At 42.8% G+C, this 17,140-nt stretch overlaps 1 protein-coding gene across 5 annotated transcripts in view; it reads right to left on the bottom strand.

The window, feature by feature from the left end:
* Positions 1-17,140, bottom strand: part of SERHL2 (serine hydrolase like 2) — an 801,854-nt gene that overhangs the window by 634,003 nt on the left and 150,711 nt on the right. For all 5 annotated transcript variants that reach the window (XR_016313777.1, XM_089684280.1, XM_089684279.1 and 2 more), the window contains one exon: positions 7,664-7,777. Coding sequence is in view for 4 of the 5 variants with exons in the window: in XM_089684280.1 (XP_089540406.1) it covers positions 7,664-7,777 (114 nt within the window). In the remaining variant the exon portion in view is untranslated. The remainder of the gene's footprint in view (positions 1-7,663; positions 7,778-17,140) is intronic.

Raw genomic sequence — 17,140 nt, 5'->3', positions numbered from 1 at the left:
AACATACGGAGACTATTCACCCACATCTCTAGGGCTTGGGATGGCGACGACCCGGGTGTGGTGCTGTCTCTGGAAAAGGCCTTTGATTCAGTCGAATGGGAATATCTATTTGAGACCCTGAGACGTTTTGGAATTGGTCTAATTTAATTTCATGGGTCCAATGCCTGTACAGTGCGCCATTCGAGAGAGTACGCACTAACAATATTCTTTCTCCCCATTTTGCACTCCATAGGGGTGCTCGGCAGGGTTGCCCGCTTTTGCCAGGCCTGTTTGCCCTGGCGATCGAGCTCTTGGCTTACTTGATTCATTCTTCCAAGTCCCTGCACGGGCTACCGGTGGGCGACTGGGAGGATAGAGTTTCCCTGTATGCGGACGACACTCTTATATCTGCAGGACTGTAAATCATCTCTTAGAGCGGCACTGGACCTTATCGATCGCTTCGGCGGTTATTCCGGGATACGCATAAATTGGGAGAAGTCAATCTTTTTTCCTCTCGTGTCGGGACCTTTTCCTGATATTTAATTTGCTCCTATTAGATCGGTTTCCAAATTCAAATACTTGGGTGTAATAGTGCAGCATGACCTGACAAACTACCTTTCAGACAATCTTCACCCTCTTCTACACCAGTTGCAGGCTAAATGTAATGCTTGGTCTTCCCTTTCTATTGGCACCATAGGCTGAGTTAATCTTTAAAAAATGATATTCCTTCCTAAATTTATTTACTTTTTTTGCATACGCCGGTACTAATCCCTCAGTCCTTTTTCCAGCGTGTGGACTGTGTTGTCTCTGCATTTCTCTGGGCTGGGAAGGCCCCTAAACTTTCCTGATCTACCTTACAATTACCCATTAATCGGGGCGACCTGGAACTACCTAAACTGCTTATACGTCTCTGAAAACGCCCTGCGGGAAGGGCAAAACGCATTGACGCACTTCTGCCGTCCTGCGTCACTTCCGGTGAGTGGAACGCACGCTGCAGTGCTGTGTTCCAGGCGGCCATCTTGTGTTTGGGTGAATAGTCACACTGTCATCTGTTGCTAGCTGTGGGATTCCTGGTCAACTGTCCTGGGTTTTATGGAATTTTTTGAACGCCTCTGGAGGCAATAAAATATGCTGGTTTATATCTTATACAATGTGAGTGGCCTGGTGTTTTGTTAGTACTTTAAGCCGGGCGTTGCAGTACTACACTATGGGGTTTATTTACTAAAGCTGGAGAGTCCAAAATCAGACTCCCTTCTGCATAGAAACCAATCAGCTTCTAACCTCAGCTTGTTCAATGAAGCTTTGGCAATGAAACCTGGAAGCTGATTGGTTTCTATGCAGAAGGGAGTCCGATTTTGGACTCTCCAGCTTTAGTAAATAAACCCCTATGTGTTTTTATCTCTCCTACATTACCTTGAGTTTTCTGGGAAGAGGAGCCTGGTGGTGTTGGAAGTTGAAGTAAAGTTCTCTTGTGGTGGAGTGGAGTTCTGGAGGCTTAACATAAGGGTCTAGGATCCCAAAAATGGTGTTTATTTCACCAGAATCTGGTGAGTGTGGTATATGTTGGTTTAAAGCACTGATTTTTTGGTGGAAGTACACTTCTTTGGAACAAGGACTTTTTTTGATTTCTTTATTTTTGATTTTTTTTATATTTATTTCTATTTTGGCAAAAATTAAATATTTTTAAATTTTATTGATTTAGTATTAATTATATGCGCTGTTTGTGATGTTTTCATATTCGAAGGTCAGCTTACAGAAACAGGAGGTGGTTATACATTCTTCTGGTGTAGACGCAGCAGTAATCAACGCCGTACATCTGGAGTTCGCTTTGCGGTTAAGAATCATGTTTTCCGCAAACTTACCAGTCTTCCCAAGGGCATGAATGACCGACTCATGACACTGCATTTCCCACTACTGAGAGGAAAACAAGCAACATTGATCAGCGCCTACGCACCCACAATGACGAATGAGAATGAAGTAAAAGAAACATTTTATGAAGATCTTGATGCCCTACTCTCATTCGTGAAGTGCACCGGCAGGCTGATTCTACTTGGTGATTTCAATGCGAGAGTAGGGATGGCGTCACTGGAAAAAATGGAATCGGCAAATGTAACAGCAATGACATATTACTGAAGACATGTGCAGCTCACGATCTGATCACCACCAATACCATCTTTCACCTGCCCACTCGCAAAAAGACATCCTGGATGCACCCACGCTCCAAGCACTGGCATCTTATTGGTTATGTCATCGTGCAAAGGAAAGACAGACAGGATGTAAGGGTGACCAAGACCATGCCAAGTGCTGACTATTGGACTGACCATAGACTCATCATCTCCAAATTAAGCTTTCACATGAAGCCAAAAAGACGCCCGCAGGGAAACAAAGCTGTGATGAAAAAATTAACGTCAGTAAACTGAGAAACTCCAACACAACAGCTTCACTAGCAGAAGATCTTGACAAACAACTCTCAGAGCTGTAATTAGAGGGAAATGCTGAGAAGGACTAGGAACGCTTCTGGGATATTGTGCACCAAGTCTGCAATAATCATAGCGGAATATCACTGCATTCCATGGCAGGCAAGATCCTTGCATGAGTGTTGCTGAATCGCCTGATTGACCACCTGGAACAGGGTTTATTACCCAAGACACAGTGCGGTTTCCGCAAAGAGCGTGGCACTGTGGACATGATCTTCACAGAACTGTAAATTGTACACCACCTTTGTGGATCTCACCAAGGCGTTTGACACTGTCAGTCACGAAGGTCTGTGGCGCATCATGTCGAAGTTTGGATGTCCTGACAGATTCATCCTAATGGTACGTCAGTTCCACGATGGCATGATGGCTGGTGTTTTGGACGCCGGAGAAGTTTCAGAGGTCTTTCCCGTTACAAACGTCATCAAGCAAGGTTGCGTGCTGGTACCTACCCTGTTCAGCATGTTTTCAGCCATGCTCTCAGACTCCTTCCAGAACAATTCCTTAGGACTTAGCCTGAGATACAGGACCGATGGGAAACTGTTCAACTTCGGAAGACTCCAGACTGTCACCAAGGTAAAGGAGACTGTCTTACGAGACCTCCTTGTTGCTGATGACTGTGCCCCGAATGCTGGATCAGAGGAGGAAATGCAAGCCAGTGTGTACAAATTTGCAGCAGCATGCAACAACTTCGGCGTCCTCATCAACACGAATGACCAAAGTGATGCATCAGCCAGCTCCGAAAGCCCAACACCAAGATCCTACTACCACAGTAAAGGGACAAAAGCTGCAAGCAGTGGACCAATTTACATACCTTTGCAGCACCCTATCCCACACAGTGACAATTGACATCGAGGTCACCTGTAGATAAGCCAAGGCAAGATTTGCGTTTGGCAGACTACTGGCCAACGTGTGGGACTGCCATGGAATAAGCGTTGCCACAAAGCTCAAAGTCTACTGAGCAGTAGTAGTAGTATGCCAGTGAGACTTGGACTTTATACAGGAGGCATGCTAGGCAATTGATCCACTTCCACATGACCTGCCTCTGCAGACTTCTGAGGATTTGTTGGCAGAACAAGGTGCCAGACACAGGAGTCTTCTCCAGAGCAGGGCTGCCATCAGTTCACACCCTGCTGATGAAGGCCCATACACGCTGGGCTGGCCATGTTGCAAGGATGCCATACCACCACGTCCCTACACAGCTCCTCTATGGTGAGCTGTCTCAAGGAAAACGATTGCACGGGTGACAAAGGAAACGATACAAAGACACATTGAAAGCCTCCTTCAAGTCCCTGGATATTGACATCACCTCCTGGGAAACCCTGGCACAAGATCGATCAACATGGCGCACGTTGATCCACCAAGGCTGCCAGACATTAGAGAAGAGAATAAAAACCATAGCACAAGAGAAGCGAGCACTCCACAAAGCCAGAGCTGCAAATGTTGCAACAGTGGTGCTCACCTATGTCTGCCTGACATGTGGCAGAACATTTCGTGCCCATATAGACCTTACCAGACACCTACAGACACACTGTGGACAGCCCACTACCTGTTAGATATCAAGGTTCTATTTTAACACGATGGATGAACATCATCATCACTGTTTGTGATACCTGCCTTTCTTCTTCACCCTTTTTCTCCCCTCCCCCCACCATCTTGCCCATTTCTGATCTCTTTTCTTCCTGCTCCAGCTCATGTCCTGTGATTTTCTCCTCAACTCTTTTCTCTTGTGGCTTGCTACCATCTGAACTGTAGTATGTGTGGGATTACTGACTGCTTATGATATCAGGTTGATTCTGTGAGATTTTCAGCATTGGAAGTTTGTATGTACTGCTTATCTACTGTACGCTACATGCTCGACTGTTCTCATGTACTTTGGTTTGTTTATATTTTTGTATGATTTTTTAAAAAAGACAACTGTTGTAAGGGTCTTCTTGAAGGCGACAGCACAGGTCAGGAGGTTAGATGCTCTATTTGTGCTGCCAGAAGGGCCTAGGAAGGGGCAGGCGGCATCCAAGGCGACTATTTCTCTTTGGATCCACCAACTGATCATTCAAGCCTAAAGTTTGAAAGGTAAAGCCCCACCCTTTCAGTTGAAGGCACACTCCACCAGGAGTGTGGGGGCATCTTGGGCAATCCGCCATCAGTGTCTCAGGTTTGCAAGGCCTGAACATGGTCTTCCGTTCACACATTCACAAGGTTCTACCAGGTGGATGTCAGAGCTGTAGAGAATTCTGCCTTTGGCAGCAGTGTTTTATGAACGGCTGAGTAGGTCCTGAGGGATTATTGACAGTGGCTATCATGGTGTCACCCTCCCCTCAGATTTCTTATTACTTTGGGACATCCCACATAGTCCTGAATAGCCTGCTCTGTGTCCCGTGATGTATGATAAAGAAAATTGGATTTTTTTCTACATACTTACCTGTACTCCAAGAAATGGATTTTACATCACGGGACACAGAGGTCCCACCCCTCTTTCTGGAATGTCATTGCTTGCTACAAAAACTGAGATACTTCCTCTATAGGAGGGGTTATATAAGGGAGTACCTCCTCTCTGATTGGTCGGCTAGTGTCCATTCACCTATAGGCAACCTATAACCCACACAGTCATGAATAGCCTTCTATGTGTCCCATGATGTACTCCAAGAAATGGATTTTACAGAGAAGTATGTAGAAAAAAAATCTAATTTTTGCCCTCGGAGGAGGAAATGGTTGTTAGCATTGCAATCCCTCTCTTTTGCTTCTTATATTTTACCTTTTGGTCAACCCCTCAGACATATTTCCCCACCTACTTGGTAGGTCTTATCTGGAGTATCTCCTACATCAAGGTTTGTGGAGAGAGAGTCAGTGTATTCCTAACCTCTATGGACAATTTATTTATTTATTTTTTTGTAATTCCCTACTGGGCCCCCCAATATTTATATATTGTAATAATAGAATACTGGTATTCTTAAGGGTCTATAGCTTCTAACTTTTTTCTTGGCTTTTCCGTTCTTGTTACTACCCCACCCATTACCTTCCCCCATGGCCAAGTCTCTCATCTGTTACTCCCATGGCTATGTTTTTAAAGACTCTGCTTTGTTCTGAAAAGTCTTACCTAGTACATACATTTGCTACCTTTATTATGCCATCTATCCAGTTTACCTCAAATAATGTACGTGGTTTGAATACCCTGGAAAAGTGTTCCAAACTGAAGTCGGAAATTAAACACATCAAGTCTCAAGTGGTGTTTCCTCAAGAGACACATTTCCGTTGAATAAGATCCCTAGTGTGCATTGCTCTAGGTTCCCCTTTGCATATCACAGCGCTTCCCCAAATTCTAAATCCAAAAGATGATTCTATCCTTATTTCAAACCAACTTCCCTGGAGGGAGATTGACGTTATTTCGGTCAATGAGGGGTGCCATTTGATTGTGAAGGGGACTATGTTCGAGAATAAAATCCCCCTTGCCAACCTATACCTTCCAACTGCTAATCAAAATATCTTTCTAGAAAGATTTCTAGAATGTATAGCCCAAGGATGGTACTCTCATTGTTAGAGGTGTCTTGAATCTAGCTCTTGACCCCCTACCTGAAATGAAAAAAAAAAAGGAAAAAAAACTTCTCCATTCTTACCAACTGATAGATTCATGGCAGACTACACATCCTCAAATAAAAAAAAAACAGTGATGATTAAATACGACCAAAAGAAATCTCTATTTGTGCAAAAAAAATAAAAAAGAATTTCATATGGGTACAGTGTCGCATGGCCGCGCAATTGTCATTTAACCACTAGCCTACAGGGCACTTATACCCCCTTCCTGCCCAGGCCAATTTCCAGCTTTCAGCTCTGTCGCACTTTGAATGACAATTGCGCGGTCATGCAACACTGTACCCATATGAAATTTTTATTATTTTTTTTTATTAGTTTTTTCTTCGTTTTTGTTATAAAATTTTGTAAATAAGTGATTTTTCTCCTTCACTGATGTGCGCTAATGAGGCTGCACTGATGGGCACTGATAGGCTGCACTGATGGACACTGATAGGTGGCACTGAGGAGGCACTGGTAGGTGGCACTGATGGGCATTGACAGGCATCACTGATGGGCACTGAAAGACATCACTGATACATGGCACTGATATATGGCGCTGATAGGCAGCACTGATAGGCGGCACTGATTGGCACTAATAGGCGGCACTGACTGGCACTGATAGGCGGCACTAACTGAAAATGGTTGTAAAATACTTACCAGGTGGTATATAACGCCACAAGTTTTACATAAGATCAACTCTCAAGTATTCTCTCTATACTGGCATTGTCAAAAGGCAAAAGGCTCCCTTTTACACATCTTTTGGGGCTGTCCAATGATTACTTTTTGGTCAGAAGTTAAATCTTCGATTACAAATCTTACCGGATGCTACCTTGCAGACTCGCCAGCCACATATCTCTTGCAAGACTTGCATTTATCTATTGAACTTTATAAAAATTGACTCATAAAACTTCTAAATGTTGAAAAAGCATGTATACTGGCCCTATGGAAACAAATTACTCCACCTACATTCAAACACTGGTGCATTAGGGTGTCTGACATCCAACTTATGGAACAGTTAATGGCATTCTTCAGGAGCCAACCCAAGAAACACTGAGATATGGATGCCCTGGCAGGTATATTTAGACTCTCAGTGAGTAGGTCTTGAATGCCAGGATGGATGTTATCTTTGGAGGCCCTATCGGACCACCCCATCCCTCAATTCGTCCCATTCTTTTCTCCAATTGCCTTCCTCTCCTCCCCCCATTTCCCTTTTTTTTCCCTGTTATTTTTCTTTGATTACCTTCTATTGGTTTATTGTTAAAAAATTGATCTCAACAGGGTGCAGACCCTAATGCCATGACAAGTCAGTGTGTACATTATTACATATCTGATATGTTTTCTCTCTTTCTTTTGTTTGTTGCAGATTTAATGTTTTTTGTTGTTTCAAATAATGGTGACAGTAATTGTCTATTGGGGAGCTTCCAGTAAGGGGAGCTGGACTAAATATCAGATTGCTGTAAGATGTATTATTCACACTGTATTTGGTCAGATCAAATGAAGTATTAAAAATAAACAAAACAAAAAAAACCACACATGCCTTTCTCTATAACCATTCATGCTCATGTTTTGCAGATGGCTGTCACAGTGGGGGTCTTTTTTGAAGTGACAATTTTCTTTTCTAAATTTTTCCTTCAGCTCACCTGTCACAACTCGGTGTATGTCTGTCACATAATCCAAATGTTGATACCTCATTCCTTGTGGTAGGTGGGAAGACTGTCCATGTCCTGAGAAGTCCAGAGCTACAAAGTGATATTCTGCAAGAAGAAATAATTTAATAATAACATACATTAATACATGTCTAAAAGATTAGGCAACATTTAAAGGGCAGCCCTACCCAAAACAGCTACAGTTTTGTGCTGTGGCTGGGGTACTGAATTATAGCATGTTTACATTAATCTAGTCTTCAAATGCAGATACTTTCTTGTTGTTGGGGTGTTTGCGCTTGGGTACACTGCATACCAATGCTTTTCTCATTGATCTCTGTACACTGCTAAAAATAAATATTTTTTCGACAACAATAATTATAATTGAACTGTGTTAGATACTCATGCTAGGATCTATTAGTACTTCTAAATATGCACATCAAGGACGCGTCAAAGATGCAAGTGGAAAAATGCAAAACGCACTGCAGAAAAGTTTCAAATGCAAACTGAATAGGTTTGAACCTAGCCTTAATTGGCCCTAGTATGTGTATGTATGAATGTGAGTTAGGGAACTTAGATTGTAAGACCCATGAGGGTTAGGGACCGATGTGAACGTACAATATATATGTAAAGTGCTACGTAAATTAACGGCACTATATAAGTACATGAAATAATACAAATAAATAATTACTTAACTAATAATAGTGATAAATATAAATAATTACTTATAAAAAAAGGAGGTGCACTGTCTCTTAAAAATTGCAAAGTGCAATTTTGCATACAATATAATTATATCATACCATATTATAAAGAAAATTGATTATTTGAGCTCAATATATGCAATAACCTAAATAAATATAAAGATAACATCACAAATAAGGTTGTGCCAAAACACCAGTCAACTTTCAAAAAAATAAAATTAAACCTAGAAGAGTATATATCCGTACAAATGGACAAAAAAAAGCTAGATGCCTAATGATGTCAAAAGCACGCAAACTTAAAAGGTGTATGTGATATAACCCAGTACTCCCCTCTCAAAAAAGAAAAAAACATTTTAAAAGTGTATATGCCTACAGATGGACAAATGTGCATATGGACGAAAGTTAAATTAACAAGTATAAATATTGCATACAAAGTTGAAGATGAATAAAGCAACCAAATGTGCCAAATGTCCATACAGATGAATAAATATAGTATCACCAGGATACCCACAAGCACTGATGCACTGATGAATATAAAAAGTCTACACACCCCTGTTAACATTTCAGGTTTCTGTGATGTAATAAATGGGACAAAGATAAATCATTTCAGAACATTTTCCAGCTTTAATGTAACCTATAAACTGTACAACTCAATTGAAAAACAAACTGAAATCTTTTAGGGGGGGGGGGGGGGTAAGTAAACATAAAAACTCAAATAATGTGGTTGCATAGGTGTGCACACCCTCTTGTAATTGGGGATGTAGTTCAGTATTAAGCAATCATATTGAAAATCATGTTAAATAGGAGTCTGTACACACCTATCATCATTTAAAATGCTTTTGATTAACCCCAAATAAAGTTCAGCTGTTCTAGTAGGTGTTACCTGACATTTTCTTTTTTTTTGTAATTAACATTTTATTAAGTTTTCACATGTATATACATACATTAAATTTGAAGAAGAGAAGAGAGAAAGAAGCTCATCGATGATAGAAACTTGTAAGGGTATAGAACATACAATGTCATAAAATAACAGTGGAAGAGCAGTTAAATCCGTACATTTTGGGCAGGTTGAGCAGAGATAAAGGCATCCCATGGGTTCCATACTGCCTCAAACACAGTATTTGAGCTGGCATGTAAAGCGGTCAGATATTCCATTTGTCTAACGTCGGCAATAATTTTAAACAAAGTCGGCATTGAAGGAGGTATGGAAGAGAGCCAACACATAGGAATACTTCTCCTGGGCGCAGTCCGGATATGCGTGGAGTTTCCTTGACGGTTTGGAGAGGCCTGGGAAAGGCAGGCTCAATAAAAAATACAGAGGCTCGAAAGGGAGGGAGGTATGCAATAGCAATAGTAAAGACAAAACCTCTTCCCAAAAAGGAGTGATGGACCTACATTCCCAGAAAATATGATAGAGGGAGCCAGATTCTTTTACACATCGCCAGCAGGCAGGAGAAGCATTCGGGTTACAGGCATGGAGCACTTCAGGGGTTATGTACCACAACATCATAATTTTGTATGTATTTTCCTTATAGACTATGCATACAGAAGATCTGGGTGCATTTTCCCATATTTTTTTCCACAACACCAGATCAATGTCACATTGTAAAAACTAGGACCACTTGCGCATGTAATGGTGAGTGTCATTAGATAAGGGAGAAGCGTCCATAAGGACCTTATATGTAGTAGAGATAATACCCCTTTGATGTGGGCCCTGCATACATAGGTGCTCAAAGGGGGTAGGCTTTCCAAGGGTCAATGAGGGTGATATGGTAGAGAAAAAATGGCATATCTATAGGTAGACATAGAAATGTTGGGGAGGTAGGTGGTCTTTTTTCATAGAATGATTTTAGCTTCTGAGTTACAGGGTGTACCAAGTGGTGTAGTTGGAAGAGGTCGGCTGCGACCCAAGGGAACATTCGGAACATGGCCAAGCTATCCGGGAGGCTGGGATTAAAAAAAAAAAAGGTTGGTCAGTGGAGAGCAATCGGAGGCCAGTGCAAATTTAGCTTTACATTTCTGCTAAATAGTCAGGGTGAATTGCATGGGACCAAACAAGAGATATCGAAAAGAAGCGATATCCACCGTCGATGTCGACCACAGAAGAGAGCATGGGTGGGTCGGAGTTAATTGCAAAGATTCAATCTCAGTCCATTTGTTGGGGGGCTATTGGGTGGACCATGAATTTAAGAATCGGAGGTGGGTAGTGTAGTAATAGGTCACTATATCTGCCCCTAAGCCCCCCCCTAGAGCGCAAGGAGAGGAGCACAGTGCGTGCAATTCTATGATGTTTGTTATGCCAAATGAAATGTAAGAGATTTCTGGAGGGAATGCAGCTTGGACATAGGGATGGGAACGGGGAGAGTCATGAATAGGTACAGGAGTTTGGGCAGTACGTTCATTTTTATTACGTTGATACGTCCAAGGGAGGTAATGGGTAAGGTATCCCAGAATTTCAAGGAAAGGGAAATGGCTACAAATAGGGGGGGGGAAATTAGCCCCATATATAGAGTGGTAGGAGGAAGTAAGGTTAGTACCCAAATACTTCAAGGAATGGGTGCACAATCGGTTTGGGAAGGCCTTTTGGAGGGAAGACAAGACATTGGGTGGGATGTGTAGCAGGAGTGCTTCAGTTTTGGATGTATTGACTTTGTAGTCCGACAGGGCCCCAAATTGTTGTAAAATCTTATGTGGAACTGGTAGGGAGGTAAGAGTGTTAGAGAGTGTTAGAAGGATGTTGTCTTCAAACAGGGATAGTTTGTATTCACATTCATGGGAATGTATCCCTCGTATATCAGGATTGGACTGGATAGCGTTAGTCAGCGGTACCAAGCAGAGAATAAACAATAAGGGGGAAAGTGGATAGCCCTGTCAGGTACCGTTCCACATCTGAAAAGAGGGTGAGAAGAAGGAGGCCAGTCTGACCTGCAAAGAGGGGGAGGAATAAAGAACTTTCAAGGCTGCCACGAACGGGCCCCAGAAGCCAAACTTCTCCAAGACCATAAACATGTAGGGCCAGCTAAGGCAGTCAAAAGCTTTCTGAGCATCCAAACTCAGTAATATAGCAGGGGTTGAAGATTGGTTAACCAGGTCAATAGGGTCAATGGACCTCCTGGTGTTATCAGCAGCATGTCTGGCAGGCACAAATCCTACTTGGTCCCTGTGTAAGAGCTTGTAGATGAATCTGGACAGCCTGTTGGCCAGGATCTTAGTGAAAATCTTGTAGTCGGAGTTTAGTAGGGCGATGAGACAATAGTTGTCCGGGATAGAATGGTCCTTGTCAGGTTTGGGGATAACGGAAATATACACGAGAGAAATCAGCCTGAGGAGCGACGCCTTTGAAGAGATGTTGAAATAGAGAGAGAAGGTGAGGGGCCAGAGTGCCAATGAAGGTCTTCTAATATGAATAGGGTAGTCCATCAGGTCCCGGGGTTTTGCGGGAGTGGAGATGTTTGACTGTTTAGAATAATTCCTCGGATGAGATGCCTGGTTTAAGGGCCAAAATGTCAGAGGGTTATAGCTTCGGAAGAGATAGGGGATCAAAAAAAAATATCAAAGGATGCTTTTGTGAGGGGGGGGGGATGAAAATCCGGGGTCAAACAGTTGTAGAGGTTCTCATAATATGATGAAAAGAGTGAGGCCATTACATGGGGATCATACGTAGGGTCTCCAACCGGTTGAATTAGGTGGTCTGGCAACGTTGAGGGAGATTGTGCTTTGAGTCGATTAACAAGCATGCGGTGTGGTTTATTAGAAAATTTGAAGAATTTCTATTTGAGCCAAAGGAGGGATTGTGCAGATTTACATGAGTCAGGGCTTTGATTTTGCCATGGAGAGAAGTCACCTTGTAGAGCCCAGTGATAGACTGTTTTGCAAGTAATCGGCATTCAGCCGAAGATAATTGGCGGATGAGGGATTCCTTGGTGCTCGCCGAGGATTTTTTCAAATGAGAGCCCATAGAGATACAGAGTCCCCAAAATACAGCCTTATGGGCTTCCCACAGGTTCGAGGAAGAGGTTACTGAGCCAACATTGTGGCGACAATACATACCTAATCCTTGGAAGAGCTCGTCTCAGAGATGGGCTGCAGTAAGAAAAGTCTCATTGAGGTGCCAGTGGCAAACATTCGACATAACGTAAGGAAAAAGGAGATTCAGGGTCAAGGAAGCGTGGTTGGACCACGTGATAGGATTGACTTTAGATTAAACCAAAAGAGGAAGCAGTGGGGCGGAAATGAAGAAATGGTCCAAGCGGGGAAAGCTGCGATGAGGGGTGGAGTAGAAAGTAAACTGTTTGTGAAGAGGATGTCTAATCCGCCTGGCGTCAAAGAGACGATGCTCCCTTATCAGTTTGCGAAAATATTTTGAAGAGGAACATTGCCGCTTTGAAGGAGTGGATTCAAAAAGGACCTTACTGTCTTTATGGGGGGAGATGATTAGATTAAAATCACCTCCAATGATCACCTGTGGTATAGAGGAGGAACTCAGTTTGCAAAGTGTTTGGGAGAAAAACTGCAGTTGACCCGTGTTCAGGGAATACAAATTCAACAAGACAAGGGGAGAGTCACCAAACGTACATTCCAAAGTAATAAAACGACCTCGTGGGTCGACTTTGGAGGAAATGACCCACAGGGAGCAGTGCCCCCGGATCAGAATCACCACTCCAGCCTTCCCAGTGGGGTCAAAAGCCAAGTAGGATTGGGAAAAAAACCTTGAGGAAAAATGAAAGGAGCCAGTCGATTTAAAATGGGTCTCCTGAACAAAAATGATGTCTGCTCCTGAGGATCAAAACTCCTTCAAAGCCATCCACTGTTTTTGGATGGAGTTAAGACCTTTGACATTATATGATAATAACAGTAAGGTCATCATAAAACAATAATCTAAATAGCAATTGTACCAGCATAAAGAGTAAATGGGGTATCATCAATGAAGCAAAACTAAGAACAGAAAAAACAAAGATCCAGTACACAGATATAACACATAAAATAAAAACCGTAGGAGTTACAACAAAAAACAAATATCTGTGGTGATATAAACTTTGGATAAATGAACAGACCCAAGTCATCTAGGCCTATGGCTAGACAGATTTGGGGGAACACAACAACTGACACATCTTGGCAATCATCCATCCCGGCAAGGAAAAAGAACTAGGGCTTGGCCAGATAAACAAAAATAATGCAATAACGGGGGAGGGGGGCGGCTCCGGGGTTGCCTCGAGAGGTCACCCAAGAGGATCGTCAGGTAGGCATATCACTTGATCGAGGAGGTTGTGGGCGTTGGGGGGTGCGAGAGAGTCGGGAAGGCTGGGGATGAGAGGAGCTCTGCTACTGAGCGTCCGCCATCATCCAAGGTCGCACATGCGCCCCCACCTGACATTTTCTTAGTTACATCCTACAGCAAAAGCCATGGTCTGCAGAGAGCTTCCAAAGCATCAGACGGATCTCATTTTTAGAAGGTATCAATCAGGAGAAGAGTACAAAAGAATTTCCAAGGTATTAGATATACCATTGAACACAGTGAAGACAGACATCATCAAGTGGAGAAAATATGGTGCAACAGTGACATTACCAAAAACTGGACGTCCCTCCAAAATTGATGAAAAGACGAGAAGAAAACTGGTTTGGGAGGCTGCCAAGAGGCCTATAGCAACATTAAAGGAGCTGCAGGAATATCTGGCAAATACTGACTGAGTGGTACATGTGACAACAATCTCCCGTATTCTTCATATGTTTGGGCTATGGGGTAGAGTGGCAAGATGGAAGCCTTTTCTTATGAAGAAAAACATCCAAGCCCAGCTAAATTTTGCAAAAACACATCTGAAGTCTCCCAAAAGCATGTGGGAAAATGTGTTCTGGTCTGACGAAACCAAAGTTGAACTTTTTGGCCATAATTCCAAAATATTATTCACTATTTGTTATCTTTTAGATATTATGTAATAAAAGTTATTCTTAATTTTTTTTAAAAAAAAACTTTGTCTATATATTGCCCAAAAAGTACAAATCCCAGGGGGAGTTTTGTCCTAGTCAAACCTGATATTAGGGATGTTGACAATCATGCAAAAAACCTCCTATAACCTCATTATGCCAAAAGATATGTTTGGTGCAAAAACAACACCGCACATCACCAAAAGAACACCATACCCACAGTGAAGCATGGTGGTGGCAGCATCATGCTTTGGGACTGTTTTTCTTCAGCTGGAACTGAGGCCTTAGTCAATTTAGGAATTATGAACAGTTCCAAATACCAGTCAATATTGGCACAAAACCTTCAGGTTTCTGCTAGAAAACTGAACATGAAGAGGAACTTCATCTTTCAGCATGACAACAACCCAAAGCATACATCCAAATCAACAAAGGAATGGCTTCACCAGAAGATTAAAGATTTGGAATGGCCCAGCCAGAACCCAGACCTGAGTCCGATCCAAAATCTGTGGGGTGTTCTGAAGAGAGCTGTGCATAGGAGATGTCTTCGCAATGTAACAGATTTGGAGTGTTTTTGCAAGGAAGAGTGAGCAAATATTGCCAAGTCAAGATGTGCCATGTTAATAGACTCATACCCAGAAAGACCGAGTGCTGTAATAAATCAAAAGGTGCTGCAAAAAAGTATTAGTTTAACCGCTTCCCAACCACCCTATAGCAGAAATACTGCTACAGGGTGGCACAGGTGCACAAAATCACATTTTATATATATATATATATATATATATATATATATATATATATATATATATATATATATACGTGATTCGTGCTCCTGCGTTTGCGGGCTGTTTGCAGGCGGGGGGGGGAGTTTGACCCCAAGGGATCAATAATCCGATTTAGGCCAGTGATATTTGGCCTAAATCGGATAATCGATCCCTGCCCTATCAGCGATCTTCATGTACCTGTGTTTACACAGGTTTAGTGTTGCTGGCAACTTCAGATAGTGTTAGCATCAGTTAGCGACCCTCCAAGATAGCCCGTCATTACACCAGTCATCACATTTAGCCCCTTGATTGCCAGGAACATGCTCACATACACAATAAACCTCCATTGCTAGTATAATGTCTGAACGGATCAAGATCAGATCAGCTCTATACCAGGGTTCACATTAGAATAGTGTCCCCAAAAACGCAGCATTAGCGGGATCAGCTTCGGAACCTGCCAGCACCTGTGTTTAGCCCCTACGCTTACCCCCCCAGCCCCCTCTCCCCCAGCAAGTGCAGTGTCAGTAGATCACTGTCACTTGATACATTGCACACAAATCTGCATTGTTTGCAAAATCAAGCCTGATCTCTTTTAGCACTTTCCAGTAAATGTTTTTGTAGCGGTTCTAGCAGTCCCTAACAGCCAGGTACTCTTTTTCCCGTGAGTCGCACTAGGTACCTATAAATTTAGTGGACAAAATGTCAATCGGAAGGTACTCTAGTGAAGAGGCCTACAGGATTCTGAGCATGTCAGGAGAGAGCGGAGGGGAAGACTCAATGACACAAGCAGCCTCAGAATATGAACCTGTAGACAGCAGCAGCACCCTGACAGAGAGTAGGGACCTCTTCTCCATCGTCTGAGCTAAGGTCAGGCATACCCGACCCCATTCCCAGGTTGCTGAGACATTATAATCGCATGATGATCATCATATGCAGCCAGTACTAGTGCCGCTCTACCTTTTGGTGAACTAGTGAGCACCAGCGGCCTTGTACATCCTGGTCTTATACATACCAGCACTGCAGTATCACTTGGTGATGTGGAGAGTCCCATAAGTGTAGTACAAGCTGGTGCGGTGGCGAGCACAAGTAGTGTCCTGCAGCCACCAAGAATTCACACACAGACCTGTACAGCCACTAGTATCCTACTGAATGTGCTTGCAAATTGACAGGCCACAAATTATGCAGCACCCGTACTTCCCCCATTCACTGCCCAACCCGGAGTTCAGGTGGAAACAGCAAATTTAACTACTCACCTTGATTTTTTGGAGCTGTTTTTCTTGGAAGATCTGTATGTGGATCAAATCAATTTATATGCACAACACTTTCCCGCCTCCAACCCAAATTCAAACCCTGCCAGACCATTCGAAAGGGAAACTCATTACGGTTTCTGAATTTAACATTTTTTTGGGCCTAACCCTCAACATTGGCATTACTAAAAAAAATTAATTGCAGTTGTATTGGTCCACAGACCCGATTCATCATATGCCCGTGTTCTCTGCTGTCATGGCCAAGCATAGACATGAAAGTATAATGTGTTTTATGCATTTCAACGACAATACACTCTGTCATCCTCGGGGTGACCCTGAATTTCACCGACTTCACAAAATTCGGCCCCTCGTAAATCACCTTAACCAAAAATTTGCAGATAGCCAATACTCCCCAGCAAAACATCTGCGTTGATGAGTCCCTCATTAATTTTTCTGGCCACCTTGCATTCTAAAAATTTCTCCCCAGCAATCGTGTCAGATATGGGGTCAAGATGTACAAGACCTGTGAGAGGGCAACAGGCTATACATATAAGTTTCGGATTTACGAGGGAAAAGATAATCGCGTGGTGCCGCCGGATGCCCAAACTACATGAGGAGTAGTGGCAAGATAGTTTGGGATTTGGTGTCATCCTTTTTCCATATGGGGTACCACTTATACATGGACAATTTTTATTCAAGCATGCCACTATTTAGACATTTGTACAATCTTGGAATTGGACCATGTGGCACCGTGCAACCTAATTGCTGGGACTTCCCCCAACGGCTTGTAAATACCCGTCTTAGAAAGGGGGAAAAATCCTGCTTGAGAAATGAGGAATTGCT

The sequence above is a fragment of the Staurois parvus genome, unplaced genomic scaffold (genome assembly GCF_062004578.1).
Source record: "Staurois parvus isolate SC_StPar_1 unplaced genomic scaffold, SC_StPar_1.0 ptg000341l, whole genome shotgun sequence".
Lineage (NCBI taxonomy): Eukaryota > Metazoa > Chordata > Amphibia > Anura > Ranidae > Staurois > Staurois parvus.
The sequence above is the reverse complement of the archived record's forward strand: the minus strand, read 5'-3'. Positions and strand labels throughout refer to the sequence as shown.